Genomic DNA, 21,181 nt, shown 5'->3' with positions numbered 1-21,181 from the left:
GTGTGGATGTGGTTTTAATGCATGGAAGAACTGCAAGGAGTCCAGAAGTGCTATCCTTTAATATTTGCACCTGTTCCTAGTTCTGTATTTACTACTAGCAAAATAATATCTCCTGTCACAGCAAGACTTTTTTGTTACGTTTTATACACCATGCACAATGCTAACCAGGACTAAAGCAACTGATAAAATCTCATAGATGAATACTGGTCTCATATCTGCCTAGAGAGCTTTGGGCAGTATAAAAATGTAATAAAATAAATAAATGTAGAATATGAAATTGAAGGGGAAAACTTTAAACAGAAATGCTAGAAAGCTGATAAATATGAAAAATGAAGTATTCAATTGGGAAAGTTCAGCAAATGAGCTCAATAAGAGTACACAACCAGTCAAATAATTATTTTAATTGAAAGTAAAGTTATAATCCTTAATTCAGAAGCTTACTTGATTTTATGTAAGTCGTGTCCAGTGACACTTTCAAACATCCGTTAAGTTGCATGTCATAGTGTGCTGTTTTCAGGAAACAGTGCTGCAAATGTTTTAAGAATCCCACTGAGGTGAAGAACTAGCTGAGAGCAGACAAGATGGACAGATAGCAATAGGAGGAGTACTAGAAGTGCAGCTGCAATGCGGTTGCTTGCTAAATTTGGTCAGGATCTGAAGACAGAAACGAACACAACTCAGGGATCTCACTTTTTAGAGCCATTTATCTAATTTCCCTCACTTCCTCTTTCACTGAGATCCATATCCTCTCCTTTTTTACCTTTCTTTTGAGCCAAATAATACACCTCCATAGCACTCTGGGACGATCATCAGTGGTTCTCAGTTAAAAGCCAAACTCACTACTGCCATGCTGAAGAAACCTTCAGGTTTAAATATAGTTCAACATAAACATGTTTATCTGAGGCTGTATCTGCACAACTCCATTTCCACAATGTGCAAAATACACATGCAGTTCAACACTGAATGCACAACTGAAACACATTGTCTACATTGTACATGAATACAGCCGAGGTGCCTGTGCTGTGTTTGGTATTGAGTTGTTACATACCACTTTGTTTCTCTCTAATCAGATACATTTGGGGCACATCAGCATGGTGCTTTATTAGAGGGTCAAGCACACTCATCCTGTCCATCTCATCTTAGTCCACATGTGCCAGGACTTTAGCACTCAGTAGTTTTGGAATTTACATACACACTACAGAATGCATAGATGGTTTCCTGCTCTTCTTGTTGATATGTTGCAGGGAAAATGTATTTTCTACTTGTTTGGCAGACAATCCAGTTGGGAGTATAGGAAGCTCCCTGCAGTAGAGTGTCTGTATGTGTAGACACTGCCAAAATGCAAAAGCAGGAGAGAAGCTTAGTCATTGTATTCCTCCCCTATATTTTTAAGGATTATGACATTGTTTACAAAATCAAGTGGTAGATCCATCTTAATCATATTTCAAGATCATCACCATACTTGGCAGAATTGTCTTCTTCTCCAACTTCACTTTAATGTGGAACAATCAATAAATAATAATATTGAATCATAATTCTGTAATTCTCTGCCAACATTTTCCCAAAGACAGCTACTTCTACTGGTTTATAGTGGGATATACAATATAATCTGTGTTGCTAGCTTATGTGGCTAGGTCTTTTACTATTACAGAACTTTAAAAAATTTTGTCTGCAATATAAATGCAGGTTTTTATATTACAGTGATTATGTAAACCCGTAAGCTTTTCCAGGAACTGTTGTCAGGCTTCATAAACTATCCATTGCTTAGCTAGGACTATCTCTTTTTGCATAAACAGAAGATTGCATCCAAACTGGCTAACTCCTTGCATTTACTTTTGATTTCATTTGCTGTATTTTAACCAGTAATTGCCTTTTCACATGATGAAACTTCGTTGGGGTAGGATCATAAAATATAGCCACTTATTTGAATATAAATGACATGCCATTATTTTTTCCTTAGAATGTTCCTCCCTACATAAAATAAAATTTGATGTGACCTCAAAGATCATCTAGTCCAGAGGTGGGCAACATGCAGGCCATGGGGCACATGTGACCCCTGCTGCCTCCCTGCAGCCCCCTGCCACTGCTGCGCTGCCAAAATTCGTGGTGGTGGGGGAAAAAAAAACCCACCAATTTGTCTCTGAAAATTGGCAGCAAACCTTATAGAGTGCTACAGAAGGTTAGACTCTAGTTCAACCCCTTGCCAGTGAAGGAGACTTGATGGTTTTTTATTATTTTCATTTTTGCCAAATGTTAGTCCTGCAATGCAAAAACAACTGAGTTAGTCGGAAGTGAATCTTATCACTCAGTTCAGTGGAGCTGCCAATGGATGCCACATGTCAGAAATGCAAACTGATACTAGAAGTAAGGAACTTTTTTCTTGCATTAAGGCTAAGAAAAAAACCCAGATGTGATCTTTCATAAATACTTTCATATTTAAAATTGCAATATAACCTCCAACTCAGTGTTTGTTTTCACCAAGCACAGCTGTTGCCCACACTCCATTGCCTATGCAAAGTGTTTTACAGCACAAAATCCTAAGCATGTTTACTCTATGTCCTGTGCCGCTTACTACCAGGTAAGTGTGCATCCGATTGTAGTCTCAGAATGACTGGAGCTTGTACAACACCAGTGCTCTGTGATTTGCACCTATTGCCTTAGTTATACTTGAGCAAAATGTCATTATGATGGTGTAGTAAATATTGGAGGAAGGCTTGTATATTGCATGGGCCCTTTGGTAGGGAAAGGGGGTCTCTCTGAATCTCTGTCAGTGAAAGCCACGCTACCTAGTGCCAAGGTTAGGAAGTAGGTTTTGCTCTCAGTGTAACAGTGACCACATATAGCAGCCATTCACTTAGTTGGGAGAAGGGATTCATTCAAGAACACCACTGGAGGGGGAATAAAGGCTTCCCAACCTTTAAAAATGAAGCCTGCTTCTGTCTATATAGCATGCTCTGTCTAGTCACACTAGAATATGATGGAATGTTGAAAACTAGCTATAGGTGGATAACTGCCTAGTAATTTTGGTGTTATAGTGACTTGCCTATTGTTACAGGTGGAACAAGAATCTGAGATTGAATTACCTTTGCCAATGACTAGAGCCTCATCACAGGTGGAAGAAAACAGTCCAACAAAAAAAGTAAGGCAAGGCCATGTAGTGTTCTTCAATAAAGTTGAGATACTTCTCATTTTAAATCCATAAAGGTTCCTATTCAGGAAGACACCAAAAACTAAGATGCCACTGTCCCCTCTTGGATAGTGTGGCAGAGTAAATACAAGAAACCCTCCCTCCCTCCCTACAAGCCACAGCACACTAGTGTTGTCTGCACATTTTTCCTTTGACAGACAAGCTGGTAGAACCCTTGTACGGCTCAGTGGTAGAGAACATTTTTTCTATGCAAAAGGGTCCAGATTCAATCAACAGCATCTCCAGGTAGGACTGGGAAAACCCCTGTCTTGCAAATATGTCCCTCTCAGTCAGTATAGACAGTAGTGACCTACATGGTCTGACTTGATATAAGGCACTGTCTTGTGTACCACATTTAGTTCCCAAGATTTTCTTGCTTCCACTGCTTTACATAGTTTAAAATGGGGACAGATGTTAGAGTAATATTTGGAAGACCTAGATGCTGTATATAAAAGGGAAAAAAGCTCTCATGATAGAGGTGAGAGAGACTTTGACAGAATCCTTTAAGATTAAAGAATGCGGGCAAATATGTTTTGTGGGATATAGTCATCACAAGTGGGACCATTAACAAAGTGTTGCAGTCTGTCTCCATCCCCCAAGAGGAGTACACCTATTCAAGGTTCTACTTAGGTGTAGAAGAGAACTCTTGTAGGCCTGTTCAGGTCTTGTCAGGAAGGTGGGGGAGTTTCAGGAAGGGGGGAAGGAAAGAGCAGGCCCACCCCCTTCCCCTGCAGTTGGCATGGAGAGAACCATACAAGCTGCCTCTCCAAGGTCACAAAAGCGACCTCTGAGATGAGGTAAAGAGAGCATTCCTGTAGGCAGGGTGGGGACTAGAGAGGCTGGCTTATGCAATATCCTGAGGCCTCCCCAGCCTCTTTCCCTCCCCCTCCTCAGTGCCTCACCTAGACAAGTAAAAAAGCTTGTCTAGCTGAATGCAGAGCTGGAGGCACAGCAGAGGCAAGGATCGCCTCCCATAGGATTGCACCTTAAATGTACCCCTCTGCACCTGTTCTTAAGTAAGCTAAGCTTCTAAAACAAAAGTCCTATTGCTGTTTAAATTATTTTCTGGGAAAGAATCTAACTTTCTTTTTGATCTTAATGCATGACCAAATAGTTCTTGTTTTTATTGGACTCTTCTCAAAAGTAGGAAATCTTCTAAAATATTAAGTAGTCATAAATTCAGATAATAGTATAAATGCATATGTAGAGGAGAGAGAGGTGTTTAGTTTGTGGTGATTCACATTACAATTAATATCCTGTAAGGTCCTATGACAGTATTGCATGCACACTCCATGTGGCAGTTGCAATAAAGGTCTTCTCTGGAGAAAGAATCCTATTTTTCATAGATACATAAGTGCATCCAGGGTTGAAAAAAATGTGATATCACTGCCCCAGAAGCACAGTCTCAGAGCAAGACATCTGGACTGCACACAACAAATTGGCAACAACTGCAGATTGAACATATGAAAACCTGATCAACTGGAAAGACCTTGAGTACACAGTGTTATACTAGATAGTGTAGTGTTTCTGTTCCACCTATAAGTCTATTAAAGTTACCAAGGCATGGGCTACTAGCCTTAATTATAGACTGTTCTGGAACACAGTTAGAATCAGTCAACCCACAAAGCTTGTTGAGGTTTTTTTTTAATCAATGAGTGTGTGTTTCTTTTGAAATGTGTTTTTTTTAATGAGTTCATATGGTAAATCCTCCTTTCCATGTATATCCCCCGTCTCCTTGTTTCAGTGAAAAAACCTCTTAGTGGCTATTTTGAATACAATTTTTCAATTAGTATTTGAGATATTGTCTCGGTCCAAACCAAACTCTGTTACCAAAAAACATGTACCATGCCAGTTTCAAGCCTTACTGAAAGAAGCCGGACTTAATAACATAAATATGCTGTTGTACCACTCTGATGATGTCCTAATGGGTGATGCCACTGGTCTACAGAAGGGGGACAGACAGCCATAGTAAACAATACCTCTTACGCCCAGAGGAATTTTGTAAATAAGATTCATATTCAAAAGATTTTGTTACTGCTTTTGTAAAAGATCATGAAGAGTAATTTTAAGCTTCCTTTTTTTTCTTCACAGGAGGTTTCGTTTACTCAGCCACCATCAAAACCAATCCGCAGGAAATTCCGGCCTGAAAGTCAAATGCTAGAGAACCAGGAACTTTCTCCCACTAAAAATGTAGCTCCTTCCTTGCCTTCCGTCAAGGCCCACCATTCAATCCCAAAGTAAAAAGCCTGGCTTAAGCTACATTATGAGAAATTGGGAGAGGTTTGGGCTTTGTGACAACATAGAGGGGCTCCAGATTTTCTAAAGAAGTGTGGGAGAAAGTGCAAGTGAGTTGCATTTGCTCCTAAGGTGCTTCCAGATAAGGCTTTTATTGTGCAATTGCTCTGCTTCATTCATGGAATTTTATGGGTGGCGGGAGGGGGTCCAGACATTGTCATCTTCAATTTCTAGTCCTCCTGTGCTTTTCTACTGCTTCTTCCATCTTTTTTCTTAGCAGAGCAAATCTGCTAAGGAAGAAAAGAAGTTGCACAATGCCCCTTGATTTTTAGCGCCAGCAGCTGGAAGCGCCTCCACTTTGCCCTGTATGTGAAGTTTGAAAATAATTTTGTGTGGGCAATGGACAGGTACCAGATAGCTTATGCAACTCACTTGTTCGTTCTTATTCCTGCAGACCATGCAAACCCACTGAGAAAATACCCAGGCTCCTGAAATACTCTTCTCTGGATTATGTGGGGAAATCTGTAACGGACAGTTAATCCATGCCACAAATGTGGATTAGGTGGAGGATCCTGGTGTATGGCAAGAGGCTGAATAGATGAACTTGATATCCCTTCCAATCCTCTGATTTTCAGTTGTTAACTGAAGTGCATTTTCGTACCAGCACAGTACAGAAATAACTTCCTTCTCATTGAATCCATGCAGTAAAAAAAGTGTTCTAATCCATGTAGAAGTCTAAAAAGTGGTGTTATAAATTAAGCTCTTCTGACAGGCATTTTCTGACAAAAGATATGGGAGGTTGGAAGTCTCTCTGGGTCGCTTCAAGTGACCTGCAAGTAATAGTGTAGTTTGGTGAGTCTAACCGTCTTGTTCCAAATAGATGTGTTTCCTACTGGCACAACAGATTAGTCCTATTTTGAGAAAGGAAAGTGTTTGAAGTTTACTTATTGGTCAAATTTTTGTTTTCCACAGCTAGAGTGTTGAGAGATGTGGGGGAGAACAATGACGCGACTGGGGAAAATTTTTCAGGGAAAAGTATTGGGATTCTCTTCCAAAGATCAAGTCGTCAAGTCAGTTTTAGAGCAAAAGGCTAACCACTTTTTCACATGAGCTTTGCGCTGTTTTTAAATAATGTATCTGTCTTGGATCACATTGTCATTTAAGTGTTGCTAACACCTCACAGAGAACCATAAAAGGCCTCTCTTAGAAATAATTCTGCTTATGTGGTCTGTATTTTTCCCATTTCTCTCATTCCTTGGTTTTCTTTAAAGATGAAAATTGCTAACATATTCACTTTTTAAAAGTAGAACAGATGGATATAGAAAGTCCAAAGAATAATCTACTGGAAGTTCTGTTTTAGCTTGTGACGTCATAATGCAGGACTGATTTGTTACAAATCAGTTGTAACTTCTGTTACAAAGAAGCGGGGAAAGCAGCCCTACAAGTGAGTAGTGTTTATGCTTTCTCTGCTGTTTTTGTAATATTCAAACTACCCATTGGCTGGGGTAGAAATAAGCAACAGAAGATTAATGAATAAAAAAGAGCAGCAAACTATGCAAATGTTCTTAATAAAGTTTGCCGGAGGAAATACTAGAGGGTGCGGAGGACAGAAATTTAAGTATGGTAGTAAAAAGTCTTACTTTATAATATATCCCATATATTTGATATTAGCCATCTTTGGTGATGGGGGTGGCTATTTTCACTTAAAGCAAAATACAGATGTTGTCATGAGACCTATCAGCATGGGTTGCCCCTTGTAAATAGGGGACAGCTGTGTGAATGACTTAGCTATGGCTGATTGATAGATCCAGAAAAATATTATGCAGTTGACCATGGCAGATCACACAGTGGTAGGACTGGCAATCCCTCTGTTCGACCTGATCTCAAGTCAGATTAGTGGCATTTCAAGAAATAGCCTTTATAAAATCTATGATGAGGAAAAGGTTTAAGCCAGAATATTACAGTGAATACATCTTAGGAGCCTGGCTATTAAAATGCCAGTCCAGAAAGATCTGAAGTATCCTGAAGCTTTTCTTCCTTCAGTTTCTTAACAACTTGTGAAATAATATATTTACTTCTGTAAAGCAGCTACCTTTTGTAAATGTGCACCCTTTTTTCTTTCTTTTTCTTCTTCTTTGGTTTTGATTAGTCTTAAGTGTGAGCATCACACATCTTTTTTTATTAATCACCAGGAAAACCCTACTAATTGAAAGTGGCTTGTCTTTACTCTCTGGCAGACAGTCTTCAAAGCAGAAGAAAGCAATTCAGACTGCTATTCGTAAAAACAAAGAAGCCAATGCGGTGCTAGCTCGGCTGAATAGTGAACTCCAGCAACAGCTAAAGGTAAGGAGCACACTTTCAACAAGGCTAAGGAGCACATTAGGGTGGTTAAACTTGAAGCTTTCTGAAGCTGGTGCCACACACCTCTGCCTGCGCTCTTATATTCAAACAGAAGCAAACCTACAAGTGTGTACAAACTGAGATAAAGATACTCTTATTTCCATCTTAAAATATGAGAGCAGCAGGTGACTGTGGGTTGGATCCAGAGTTGCCTTTCCATGTATGGAAGGAGCTTGGATCCAACAGAAGCTTCCACAAACAGAAAGAGGGGGATAGGCAGTTTTGACCTACTCCTCTGCAACCTGTGCATCACCTCTCATGCACAGGTCAGATTTTATATATATTTATTTGTATTTATTTAGGGAGCAATCCTATGTCCCCTAGACAGTGTCGGGGGGGTGGGGGGACACACAGAATCGTTCAGTTACTGGGCTCCAAAGTCAGAAACGGGGCTCTGACCTCGGAGCCCAGAAATCGTACTCCCCACCCCCTCAGAGCCAGCACAGTTCTGGCTACATCTCCGCGCTTGGAAACAGAACACAGAGATGGGAAAAGGGAGCATTCCCGTGGGGGGGGGAGGACTGGGACATCGGCCATATGACATTTCCTATGGCTGCCCCAGCCTCCTTCCTTTCCCCTCTGAAGTGCTGCTGCTAGACAGGCAAAATCACCTGTCTAGCAGAAATACAGAGTGGCTGGAGTACAGAGGCAAAGATTGCCTCTGTGCTCCAACCACCCTGCATTGGATACTCAGCAGCCTCCAAGTTCGGAGGCTGGCAACTAGCGCCCTTATTCATTCATTTATTATATTTTATATCTGTCCAATAACAAACAGTTAAAATTACAAGCAGTTGAAAGACTAAAATGCCACAGAGATAGTTAAAATGTAAAAATATAAACTTTTCAGGGGATGGCTAGGAGAAAGAGAAGCCAAGACCCAGTAATACCTAGTAAGCGAAATGGATCCAATCCGTTTTTTAAAAAATCTCAGAACTAAAAAGAGTTGGGGCTTTCCTGTCCTGTGATGAGGAAATATTCTCAGTTAATCACTTTAACTATTATAGTCCTGTAATCAATTTTATATTTTTATAAAATCAAAGAAAAAGATTTAAATACATTTCACTTAACAAAATAAAGCACTTCTTTCTTGTAGCTGGCTGGGCCTTGTGAGAGAAGAGCGATATACCCCACTAGTGATTTCCTCGACAAATCAATGCTACCTTTTGCTTCTGGGGTTTAATTTATTTAGTATAAATAAGAAGTAGAAAATAGTGAAGAAAAATAAGATTCACATCAGAACTTTCCTTTCCTTTTTCTTAACTACAAATAGCTCAGTAAAATGTGTGAACTAAAAAAAAGTTGGCAAAATAACTGTCTCCAAGTCAGCAAGTTAAAGTTATGAGATTGCAGCCTCTCCCCAGTAAAACCTGTTTGATACTTGACTGTAGAAAACAATAACCATGATGTCATGTATATCTGCTGTACTTCATTAGTGCCTCCTACTCAAGTGATTGATTTGACTGATTCATTCATTCATTCACTCATTCACTTGGATGCCTTTCATATCTGCTGCCCCAAGATGGCTTTGTGCAGCTGTAACCCCTGGAACCCCCTTCATGGATCACTGCCTTGTTGTGGCGAAGGGGCTTGCGTAACTCAGTGAAGCCATAAGCTATGCCGTGCAGGGCCACCCAAGACGGACAGGTCATGGCAGAGAGTTCTGACAAAATGTGGTCCACTGGAGAAGGAAATGGCAACCCACTCCAGTATTCTTGCCAAGAAAACCCCATGGAACGTATCACAAGGCTAAAAGATATGACGCCGGAAGATGAGCCCCTCAGGTCGGAAGGTGTCCAGTATGCTACTGGGGAAGAGCAGAGGGTATTTCCAAGTAGCGCCAGAAAGAGTGAAGCGGCTGGGCCAAACCCGAAAGGACACTCAGCTGTGGATGTGTCTGGTGGTGAAAAGAAAATCCGATGCTGTAAAGAACAATATTGTTTAGGAACCTGGAATGTCAGATCAATGAATCAAGGTAAGCTGGAGGTGGTCAAACATGAGATGGCAAGATTGAACATCGACATCTTGGGAATCAGCGAACTAAAATGGACAGGCATGGGCGAATTTAATTCAGGTGACCATCATATCTACTATTGTGGGCAAGAATCCCTGAGAAGAAATGGAGTAGCACTCATAGTCAACAAAAGGGTGGGAAAAGCAGTACTGGGGTACAATCTTAAAAATGATAGAATGATCTCAGTACGAATCCAAGGCAAACCATTCAGCATCACAGTAATTCAAGTCTATGCCCCAACCACTGAGGCCAAAGAAGCTGAGGTTGATCGGTTCTATGAAGACCTACAACACCTTCTAGAACTAACACCAAAAAAAGATGTCCTCTTCATCATAGGGGATTGGAATGCTAAAGTAGGAAGTCAAGAAATCACTGGGATAACAGGCAGGCATGGCCTTGGTGTACAAAATGAAGCAGGACAAAAGCTAATAGAGTTTTGCCAAGAGAACATGCTGATCATAGCAAACACTCTTTTCCAACAGCACAAGAGGCGACTCTACACATGGACGTCACCAGATGGTCAATATCGAAATCAGATTGATTATGTCCTTTGCAGCCAAAGATGGAGAAGCTCCATACAGTCAGTAAAAACAAGACCTGGAGCTGACTGTGGCTCAGATCATGAGCTTCTTGTTGCAAAATTTCGGCTTAAATTGAAGAACGTCGGGAAAACCACTAAACCGTTCAGGTATGACCTCAATCATATCCCTTCTGAATATACAGTGGAGGTGAGGAATAGATTTCAGGGATTAGACCTGATAGACAGAGTGCCTGAGGAACTATGGACGGAGGTCCGTAACATTGTTCAGGAGGCAGCAACGAAATCCATCCCAAAGAAAAAGAAATGCAAGAAAGCCAAGTGGCTGTCTGATGAGGCTTTACAAGTAGCTCACGAAAGAAGGGAAGCGAAAAGCAAGGGAGAAAGGGGAAGATATACCCAACTGAATGCAGAGTTCCAGAGAATAGCAAGGAGAGACAAGAAGGCCTTCTTAAATGAACAATGCAAAGAAATCAAGGAAAACAACAGAATGGGAAAGACTAGAGATCTCTTCAAGAAAATTGGAGATCTCAAGGGAACGTTTTGTGCAAAGACGGGCATGATAAAGGACAAATAAGGCAGGGACCTAACAGAAGCAGATGAGATTAAGAAGAGGTGGCAAGAATACACAGAAGAACTATACAGGAAAGATCTGAATGTCCCTGATAGCCATGATAGTGCGGTCACTGAACTTGAGCCGGACATCCTAGAGAGTGAAGTCAAGTGGGCCTTAGGAAGCATTAGTAACAACAAAGCTAGCGGAGATGACAGTATTCCAGCCAAGCTATTTAAAATCCTAAAAGATGATGCTGTTAAAGTGCTGCATTCAATATGCCAACAAATCTGGAACACTCAACAGTGGCCACAAGACTGGAAAAGGTCAGTTTACATTCCAATTCCAAAGAAGGGCAACACCAAACAGTGTTCAAACTACCGCACAATTGCGCTCATTTCACATGCCAGCAAGGTGATGCTCAAAATCCTACAAGCTAGGCTTCAGCAGTATGCGAACCGAGAACTACCGGAAGTACAAGCTGGGTTTAGAAGAGGCAGAGGAACTAGAGATCAAATCGCCAACATTCGCTGCATCATGGAGAAAGCAAGAGAATTCCAGAAAAACGTCTATTTCTGCTTCATTGACTATGCTAAAGCCTTTGATTGTGTGGATCACAACAAACTCTGGCAAATTCTTAAAGTGATGGGAGTACCAGACCACCTTACCTGTCTCCTGAGAAACCTGTACGAGGGTCAAGAAGCAACAGTAAGAACCAGACATGGAACAACCGACTGGTTCAAAATTGGGAAAGGAGTACGACAAGGCTGCATATTGTCACCCTGCTTATTTAACTTATATGCAGAGTACATCATGAGAAATGCCGGGTTGGATGAATCAGAGGTCGGAATTAAGATTGCTGGGAAAATTATCAATAACCTCCGATATGCAGACGATACCACCCTAATGGCAGAAAGTGAAGAGGCTCTCAAGAGCCTCTTGTTGAGGGTGAAAGAGGAGAGTTTAAAAGCTGGTTTGAAACTCAACATTAAAAAAACTAAGATCATGGCATCTGGCCCCATCACTTCCTGGCATATAGAAGAGGAAGAAATGGAAGCAGTGACAGATTTTACTTTCTTGGGCTCCAAGATCATCGCAGACGGTGACTGTAGCCATGAAATTAAAAGACGCTTGCTCCTTGGGAGGAAAGCTATGGCCAACCTAGACAGCATAGTAAGAAGCAGAGACATCACCTTGCCGACAAAGGTCCGTCTAATCAAAGCTATGGTTTTCCCAGTAGTAATGTATGGCTGTGAGAGCTGGACTATAAGGAAGGCTGAGCGCCGAAGAATTGATGCTTTCGAACTGTGGTGCTGGAGAAGACTCTTACGAGTCCCCTGGACTGCAAGGAGGTCAAATCAGTCCATCCTAAAGGAAATCAACCCTGAGTGCTCATTGGAAGGACAGATACTGAAGCTGAAGCTCCAATATTTTGGCCACCTAATGCGAAGAGAAAACTCCCTGGAAAAGACCCTGATGCTGGGAAAGACTGAAGGCAAAAGGAGAAGGGGACGGCAGAGGATGAGATGGCTAGATAGCATCACTGATGCAATGAATATGGACTTGAGCACGCTCCGGGAGAGAGCGCAGGACAGGAAGGCCTGGCGTGCTATGGTCCATGGGGTCACGAAGAGTCGGACATGACTGAACGACTGAACAACAACAACAACAACCCCTGGAACTCTTCATTTCATTCATTTCATCTCATTTATTTTATTTCCATACTACCCCATAGCTGAAGCTTTCTGGGCGGTTCACAAAAATTAAAAACCATTAAAATACATTATATAAAATATAAAAACCATTCACATAATGACATAAAACAAATAACACACACAACAACAACATATACCTAAAACAATTTAAAACAATTATTCAGAGACAATCAGAGACTCATTATACGCTGCCAAATGCCTGAGAGAAGAGGGCAGTTTTAACCTGGCGCCAAAAAGATGACAATGTTGGCTCCAGGCAGGCCTCATCAAGGAGATTATTCCATAAATGGAGAGCCACTACCGAAAAGGCCCTCTCCCTTGTTGCCGCCCTCTGAGCTTCTCTAGGAGGAGGATCCTGGAGGAGAGCCTAGGATGCAGAGTGTAGTGTATGTGTAGTGTTCATGCTGGGAGAGGTGTTGTGTCAGGTTCTGTGGTCTTTAGAATCCAGCCCCCAGAATCCGCGGTGGAATGGACTGCTCCCCCCACCACCTCACAAAGGCGGTCGGGATGGGCCCTACCTGGCGGCGGCCAGTCCAGGTCCGTCATCTTTGGTCCGCAGCCATCCGCTGCTGGGCTGTGGATGCAAATGGCGTCTGGCATAGGGGACGCCATTTGCGTCCCTGCTCTTGTGACCCTGTGTAAATATTTACGTAGCCTGTCATGGCCAAGGGCAATGCCATTTGCGTCCCTACGTAAATATTTACGTAGCCTATCATGGCCAAGGGCATGGACACAAATGGCGTCCGCTACGCCAGACACCATTTGCATGGCAGCGGCCGGAAGTCCAGCTGTGGACGGGCCCAGCCGGCAGCTCTGCGGACTCGCTGCGGAGTGGAGCCAGCTGGTGAGGATTCCAGGGGGAAAAATGGATCACCCCCCCCCCCCGCAGACCCCTTCAGAGGACGGTTAATTAGGTTTCGTACACACCCTATGTAGGGCTTTATAGGGCAAAACCAGCACTTTGAATTGGGCTCGGAAGCATACAGGCAGCCAGTGCAAGCAGGCCAGAATCGGTCTTATAAGTTCAGACCTTCTAGTCCCCATTATCAGTCTGGCTGCTGCATTTTGCACAAGCTGCAGCTTCTGCACTATCTTCAAAGGCAGCCCCACGCAGAGTGCATTGAAATAATCTAACTTGGAGGCTACCAGAGCATAGACAACTGAAGCCAGGCTATCCCTATCCAGATAGGGCCATAGCTGGGCCACCAACCGAAGCTGGTAGAAGGCAGTCCATGCCACTGAGGCTACTTGAGCCTCAAGTGACAAAGATGGCTCCAGGAGAACCCCCAAGCTATGAACCTGCTCCTTCAGGGGGAGTGCAATACCATCCAGAACAGGTTGAGCACCCTCTGTCCGGTCAGCAGAACCACCCACTAACAGCATCTCAATCTTGTCTGGATTAAGTTTCAATTTATTAGCCCTCATCCAGTCCATTGTTGCAGCCAGGTACCAATTTAGCGCATCCACAGACTCACCTGAAGAAGATGAAAAGGAGAAATATTGCTGTGTGCCATCAGCATACTGATGACAGTGCACTCCAAAACTCCGACCCCTGAGGAACCCCATACTGGAGAGTCCATGGGGCCGAGCAATATATCCCAAGAACCACCGTCTGGAGCCAACCATCCAAGTAGGAGTGAAACCACTGCAATGCAGTGCCTCCCACTCCCAACTCAGACAATTGCCCCAGAAGGATACCATGGTTGACGGTATCAAAAGCCACTGAGAGATCAAGGAGCATCAACAAGGTCACACTCCCCCTATGTCTCTCCCGACGTAGGTCATCATACAGGGTGACCAAGGCTGTTTCCATGCCAAAACCCAGCCTGAACCCCGACTGAAATGGATCTAGATAATCAGTCTCATCCAAGAGTGTTTGGAGCTGGTTGGCAACCACCCACTCAAGAACCTTGCCCAGGAAAGGAACATTTGCTGCTGGCCTAAAGTTCTTAAGATTTTCTGGGTCCAAGAAGAGTTTCTTTAGGAGTGGTCTCTCTCCTATTGGTTGTAGTCCATTAATCAATATTATAACAGAGTTCAAAATAATGTTAATCAAATTGGTGGAAGAGGTCCATACTCTTTACGTTTACAGTGACTGGGTTTGGACCACATGACAACCCACCATGGGCAGCCAGCCATGGTGGGTTGTTATGTGGTCTGAACCCAGTGCATTCTCTGCAGGGTGGCTTAGTTTTTGCAAACAAGCCTCCCTGAGAATCCATGGCTTGTCATAGGGTTGTTCATACCCATGGTGTTTATCATGTTGTCCAAATCTAGGCAAGCAATTTTATCATGTGTTGCCAGGATAAGCTACAGAGCCACTTGGCAAGACCAGCAAAGAAGCCCGTGCTACTCTTTGCAATCTCACCAGTGCCACCTCCAGCCTCCCTCCCTAGTGACTGTTCCTCCACTGTTATGCAAACGGCGCTTTGGAGGGAACATTACTTGTTCGCCAGTGTTTTTTTTCAGCACTTCGGGAGTACACAAATACATTCATAATTCCCCCCCCCCATTCTTTCGCAAGTGTGCAGCAGTGCACTTTCACCTGTCCGATATGTGTAGCCTTGCCTTGTCAATTTCTTTGTATGTTTCAGCTGTCAAAGGGAATGCAGAAGTGAGAAAAGCAGATGCACCAAAAGGGGTGTGGGGACAGCATCTCCCACTTGGCAATGTAATCCTCTTTCTCCTTAAGTGTTGAAGGGACATTTTTCAGTGGCCTCCACCTTTTCAGCACTTCCCCGAATCTCCAGCAAGTCCAGAAAAGGGTGATATCGGCACCCCCTTCTTTTCACAGCTTTTTGGAGCAGTTCTGCAGTAACCACAGCAAGAGGATTACATTGCCAAGTGGGAGATATTGTCCCCTCCCATCTTTTGCTGCACTTTGTCACTCCCTTTGAAAGCCAGAACATACAAGGAAATTGACAAGGCAAGGCCACATATTGGACAGGCAAAAGTGTGCACTTGTGAAGGAACGAGAAAAAACAATAATTTAAAAATACAACCCCATTTGCATATTCCCAAAGCACCAAAAGAAAGAAAAAAGCTGGGGAATGAAAAAGGGTAGTGACTGAAGCAGGGAGGGGCCCAGGACAAGGAAACAAGATGGGTTGTGCTGCAAAGGTGCCTGGGATATGTGCCGCGGCCAGCTGGAGGACTAAGGAGGGAGGAGGGGGAGAACCAGCCATGGCCAGCCCAGTTTTCTGCAAACAGCCAACCCACCATGGCTTATTCACAGGCTGGCTTAGCATAATGTGCAAACCCGTCCAGTATCTCAACTAAGGCATCTTGTGTGGAGATTTCCTGTAATTAATTGATTTCCTGGAGCATCTGAATTTAAATTTATCCCAGGGTTCCCAAACTCTGCATTCAGAGAGCAGGCCAGTGCTGGTGGGGCATTCGAATGATCCTGATACACTTAAGCAAACAATTTGTGTGTGTTAGTTTGTTTTGTTATAATCCTACTTTCCTGAAAGAATAACAAACTATATTAATCATGGAGCGATTGTAAAAGTGTATTTCATAAATCCACATTTTAAGGCAAGATTGTTTTATATGTTTATGCCTTGAACAGCTATATGCTAATTGTTTTGTATCATATGCATTGTCTAGGAAGTTCACAAAGAACGAACTGCGCTGGAAACTCAGTTGGAGCAGCTCCGACCTTTAACTGTTTTATGACATTCTGTAACAGAATGTTTGTGCCAAGAACCTTTAGACTTTATCCGCACAACATATTGGCGTAATCTTTTTTCACTAAGGCAACATTGTTTGGAAAAAGTGACTGCCAGATTTCTTTTGCATTTCTTGCACCAGTTTACCTTGCAGATGAAGAAGGTACACAATCTGAATGTCAAACCATATGCCAAGGAAATTGAACTTGTTTCTCCACTGAACCTTCAAGAATGCCTTAGGCAAATTCCATGTCTCTCTTATTATTAACACTTTATTTATTCCAAGAATTCTTGATTTGTAGCAGGGGTGGGGGTGGGGTTAAACAGTATATACTTCCAGTAAATTTGTTTATATTTCACTTCATACTAGATTATAATTCCTTAGATATCTGTGGATTTTCAAGGTCTCGCTAGTTTTAGAATAAATTAAAGTAGCATCTACAGAACTTTGTACTTGTCATATATATTAATTGTCAATGTTTTTCCAACCCTCTCTATGTTTACTGGTCACCTCTGGGTGTAAAGCACAGTCCTCCTGTGTTGATGCAATACACACATGCTTCTCCCTCTATGACCTACCACTGGAAACTGATCCCCTGCCTGTTTTCTCAAGCCTTCATCTCAGCCCTTCTGCAGTAGTTGCTGCTGGTCCAGAGCTGGCTCCGCCATTAGGCAGAGTGAGGCAGTCACCTCAGGCAGCACGTGCTGGGGTGCTGGGAATTAATGGTGATGAGATTTTGGAAGATAGAGGTGTGTGCCATGTGGCCTGCGTTATGCCCCCTACGCTAACTCGTTGCCCTCAGGTGAAGTGGAAGATACTGTGCCATCACTAGTGTTGAACTAAGATTCAGCTGCTTTGTGCATGGAATGGGGGAGAGGTGCCATCTTGTCGTTGGACCCAGGCAGCAAAATGTCTTGGGCTGGCCCTGCGTTGGCCCTACCCTGGCGTCGAAGGGGTGGAGCGCAGTGGGCCTGCAGCCTGTGTCAGGCATTTTTGCAACTTCTCCAGACAGTTGCAGCAGCTTTGACAGATATTGTGCTGCCCCCAGGCCATGTGGTGGTGTGGACCATATGACTGTTCAATTTGTGGGGTTTGGCAGGGGTTGTCTGCCAGCACTGACACACGAGTGTCTTGGCGTTAGTACTCATTGGTTCTCCATGCATGAAAACTATGTGACCGGGAGTGGCCAAGTGCAAGGAATGTCCCACGATGGATGCAGGTCATCCTCACCCACCAGTACTGTATGCTATGCAGTCCCCAAGCATGCTGGTGCAGTGGTAGGTTGTGCCAGCACAATAGGGCTTGCAGATTGTTCCTGATGTCAATTCTGATTACAGGTTTTGTATTTTACTGTTTAAATGCTGTCATTGCATTTGGTAATTAGGTGTTTTAATAATTTGTTCTGCTGATAATATCTTAAGAAATAAGCAATCAGTGGGCAATATCCATAGTAAAACTATATGTGTCTTGGTAAAACCTGACTGACTTGCTTTATATGTAGAATTGTACTTGCTTTATGTTGAAGTTATCACAGAAGTCCACATATTCTTTTCCCCTTCATTTGGGATTAATGGATATTTCCTCATTAATGTGATAGTTGACTTGGTTATCTGTCATGTTCAGTTTAGCACACTTAACCTCAAGGAAATCCCATTGAGCCCGGTAAGACTACTTTGGATTATGCATAGCTTGGTCTGGATTGCATCCAAATATACAGTACTCCTTGATTTGCACACTGAGATTGCAGTGCCAATGGGAAAGTGGTATTTTCGGAGAAGGGGCAAGTAGGGAAGGAAAGCTTGTTACCACAGATAAAGTTGATACAATTTGGCTTTTTCCTGAAGTATTTGTATTTCTTGCACATCACCAGAAACATACCTTGCATATTGCACTATCAACAAGATGTGTTGATGGCTCCTGGTTTGGATCACTTTGGAAGGGGATTAGATAAAGTCATGGGAGATAAATCTATGAACAGCTATTAACCATGCCAATTAAGTAGAGCCTCCATGTTCAGAGGCAGTGTACCACAGAATACCCGTTACTGGGGAGCATTCAGCAGGAGAGGGCTATTACTTTCATCTAGCTGTCTACCATTGGAAACCAGATATGGGACTAGATGGCCCCTTAGTCTGATCCAGCAGGGCTCTTCTTGCATTGTTGTAACTGGCCCCACAGCCTTCATTTAAAACATTCCATGTCACCTGCCCATTTCTACTAGACCAACAAGGATATGCTCACAAGGAGTTTTGCTCTAGTCTTCAAAAAATCCTATGTTTATGGATTCTTGGCCTCAGCTCAGCAGCAGAGCACATGTGTTACATGTCCCTGGGTCAGTCACTGGCATCTCTAAACAGGAACAACTTCTGGCTGAAACTCCGGAGAACAGCTGCCAGTCAGTGTAGGCTAGGGGTGAGCAGAAGACAGCTCTCCAGATGGACAGTTTCCAGAAGCCCCTGCCAGCATGGCCAAAACATCTGGAAATCCTCTTTCTGCCCACCCTGGTGTAGGCAGTACTGAGCTAGATGGGCCAACGGTGTGACTTGGGATGAAACTGTTTCCTGTGAACACAGTAGTTTGTGCTGGAAAATTAAACATATGCGTATGAATTCAGGCTAGATTATCAGCCCCTCCGTTGAATCTTATTTTGGAAAAATTGTGCATTCTTTTATTTTGATTATTAATTATTATATCCATCATAGATATATGACTCTTTGAGAATTGGGCGGAAGGGACTTCCTTCCAGTATGTATATATTAAAGATAAATGATTAATTTGTGGTTTATGTAAGCTTTCATGTAGCTGTACAGTATGAACATCATCAGTGCAAATAGTGATATTGACAAGAAACAGAATGTCTTGGCTAGCATTTATAAAAGGTTATTTGAGACAGAGATTCCAGTATTATGTATAACACAAAGTTGTCTAAAATAATCACACAGTGAATGTTTTAAACTTTTATATAGCAATCATATTTTTTTAATGACTTGGGTTAACTATCCAAAGTGTATGTGAGGCTTCTCTCCAGTTTAAAGCCAAACGTAATGATGCCCTGTTACAAAATGAGTTTACAAGCCACCCCTTCATTTTTGATAGTCATAGGCTATCATCTTCCCAGTACTCACTGTTTTAAGGGAACAATCCTGTACTGCCTGGAAGGGCAACTGAGGGCCATAGGATGCTGTGGACAACTCTCTGACCATGAACACACACACCCTGCCACCCAGTGCATCTGCTGCCCCAGTGGTGGAGTGAGGAATGGGACATATCAGAGGAAGCCAGGATCCACAGGCGCCTATGCCCCCTCAGTCCTCCAGTATGCCCAAAACAAGGACCAGAAACTATAGCAGCACTGAAGCAAGTGTAGTTAATTTCCCTTCCAGTTCTCAATGAAGTCTCTGTTTTTGTCTGATTTCTTGTAGAACAAGCTGATGTGCAAATTTTGAGTTTTGCTTCAATATTAGAAATTTACTATGGCAGTCAGGTTTTAAGCTACAATTAGGTTTTAATGGCAAGTGTTTTTATGGTCTCACTTCCCTCCCTTCCCTTTCCTTACTTGAATGGTGTATCAAACATTCCTAATCATTAGCATGATTGGCCTTGTATGTTTTGGAACAAGAATTTTAGCATTCAATTCTTTGTTTTTAAAAAATACTGTGTTTAGACTCCCTAATGGGAGATAACTGGAATACTTATAAACACTAGAAGTTAAGAAAGGCATGACCAGATATTGTTTCGGGTGCTATCTTAACTACAGTAAGAGGACAATATTCTCACCTATATAGGATCCAGACTGTGTAGCCTTTGACAGTATTAGAGCAAGAGTAGCCTTGACTGAGATGAATTCATTGTGAACTCCATTTGCACCTACAGCTATTTTGCCATTGATTATATCTGGGAAATGCACAGTGTCATCTCTACCTTTTCGGTCAATTTGAATAACATGGACATGTAGCTAGTATGGAAATAATTTTTCCTGCGTACTGAGTTTATTTCTAGTGAATGTTTTATGGAAGATACTTTGGGGGGTGGGAGAAAAGCCCTTCATTCTTGAATAGCCTCGGGAAAGGAGTAACACTGCCAAATCTTTAACCTTTAGCACATGCACGCACACACTTAGAAATAAATATTTTGTTGTTAAAAATCTGATTAAGAAAGATGGATAATGAGCCTGTGTATTCTATGAAATAAATTTTTATTTTGATAGAGCGTGATTACTCTAAGTAAGATGAGAATAAATTATATATTTGAAGTTTTGCTTGTTCTGTTATTTTGATGCTACTGTGCTAATAAAATTGTGATATGTTTGCTCCTCTACGGACTTTCTGACATACAAAATATTACTGGGAACATTACTGTATGTTCCTCGAGTTGCTATATAGTTGCCTGTTGCTCATCCAAAAATAAGTAGTCTTTGCAACTGCCGAAATACGAGGCAGTAACTGTATATAGCATTCGTATAACATCTTATATCCAGATTTGATATCCAGAAGCTATGAATTGAGTACTGTATTTAAAATAAAATATTTATTGTTATGTACTTAGGTTGTCCATGTGTCCTACTTTAAAGAGGACAGTCCTATATTTGAAGATGTCCTCTATTTGAAAGGATGTCCAGTCCAAGTTAAATGGAAATACAATGCATTTTACCATAATAGGCAAGATTGTGACCTGGTGACCAATGTGCCAGCTCAATCTGCTTGTCCAGGTGTTAACTGCTGTTAGACAACTCCTGGGTCCTTGCTGTCCCATCCTTGAGTTTTTAAGAAGGGAGAGCAGGAGCCTTGAAGTTCTCCATCAATTTCTAACCCAACTTTCCACCAAAAATGTCTCTCAAATAAACCAAGGAAGTAAAGCCATCCTACTCCTC

General features: G+C 42.3%; 1 protein-coding gene and 1 long non-coding RNA gene across 8 annotated transcripts in view; one reads left to right on the top strand and one right to left on the bottom strand.

Moving 5' to 3' along the window:
- Positions 1 to 556, bottom strand: part of LOC146350052 (uncharacterized) — a 33,134-nt gene extending 32,578 nt beyond the window's left edge. The window contains exon 1 of one of the 2 annotated variants that reach the window (XR_014789177.1): positions 442 to 556. This is a non-coding gene — a long non-coding RNA (uncharacterized LOC146350052). The remainder of the gene's footprint in view (positions 1 to 441) is intronic. The other variant, XR_014789178.1, reaches the window with a different exon arrangement.
- REPS2 (RALBP1 associated Eps domain containing 2) overlaps positions 1 to 20,851 on the top strand; it is a 112,486-nt gene extending 91,635 nt beyond the window's left edge. For 3 of the 6 annotated variants that reach the window (XM_084844092.1, XM_084844093.1, XM_084844095.1), the window contains 3 exons: positions 3,056 to 3,139; positions 5,279 to 5,424; positions 7,660 to 7,998. In XM_084844092.1, coding sequence (XP_084700218.1) covers positions 3,056 to 3,139; positions 5,279 to 5,424; positions 7,660 to 7,903 — 474 coding nt within the window. In that variant the 3' untranslated portion in view covers positions 7,904 to 7,998. Of the gene's footprint in view, positions 1 to 3,055; positions 3,141 to 5,278; positions 6,867 to 7,659; positions 7,999 to 16,248 lie in introns of those variants that run through there. The other 3 variants (XR_014789175.1, XM_084844094.1, XR_014789176.1) reach the window with 3 other exon arrangements.
- The last annotated feature ends 330 nt before the right edge of the window (positions 20,852 to 21,181 follow it).

Source organism: Heloderma suspectum, chromosome 3, assembly GCF_057233095.1.
Source record: "Heloderma suspectum isolate Gila_16-S chromosome 3, 16-S_ref, whole genome shotgun sequence".
Taxonomy (NCBI): Eukaryota; Metazoa; Chordata; class Lepidosauria; order Squamata; family Helodermatidae; genus Heloderma; species Heloderma suspectum.
The sequence above is the reverse complement of the archived record's forward strand: the minus strand, read 5'-3'. Positions and strand labels throughout refer to the sequence as shown.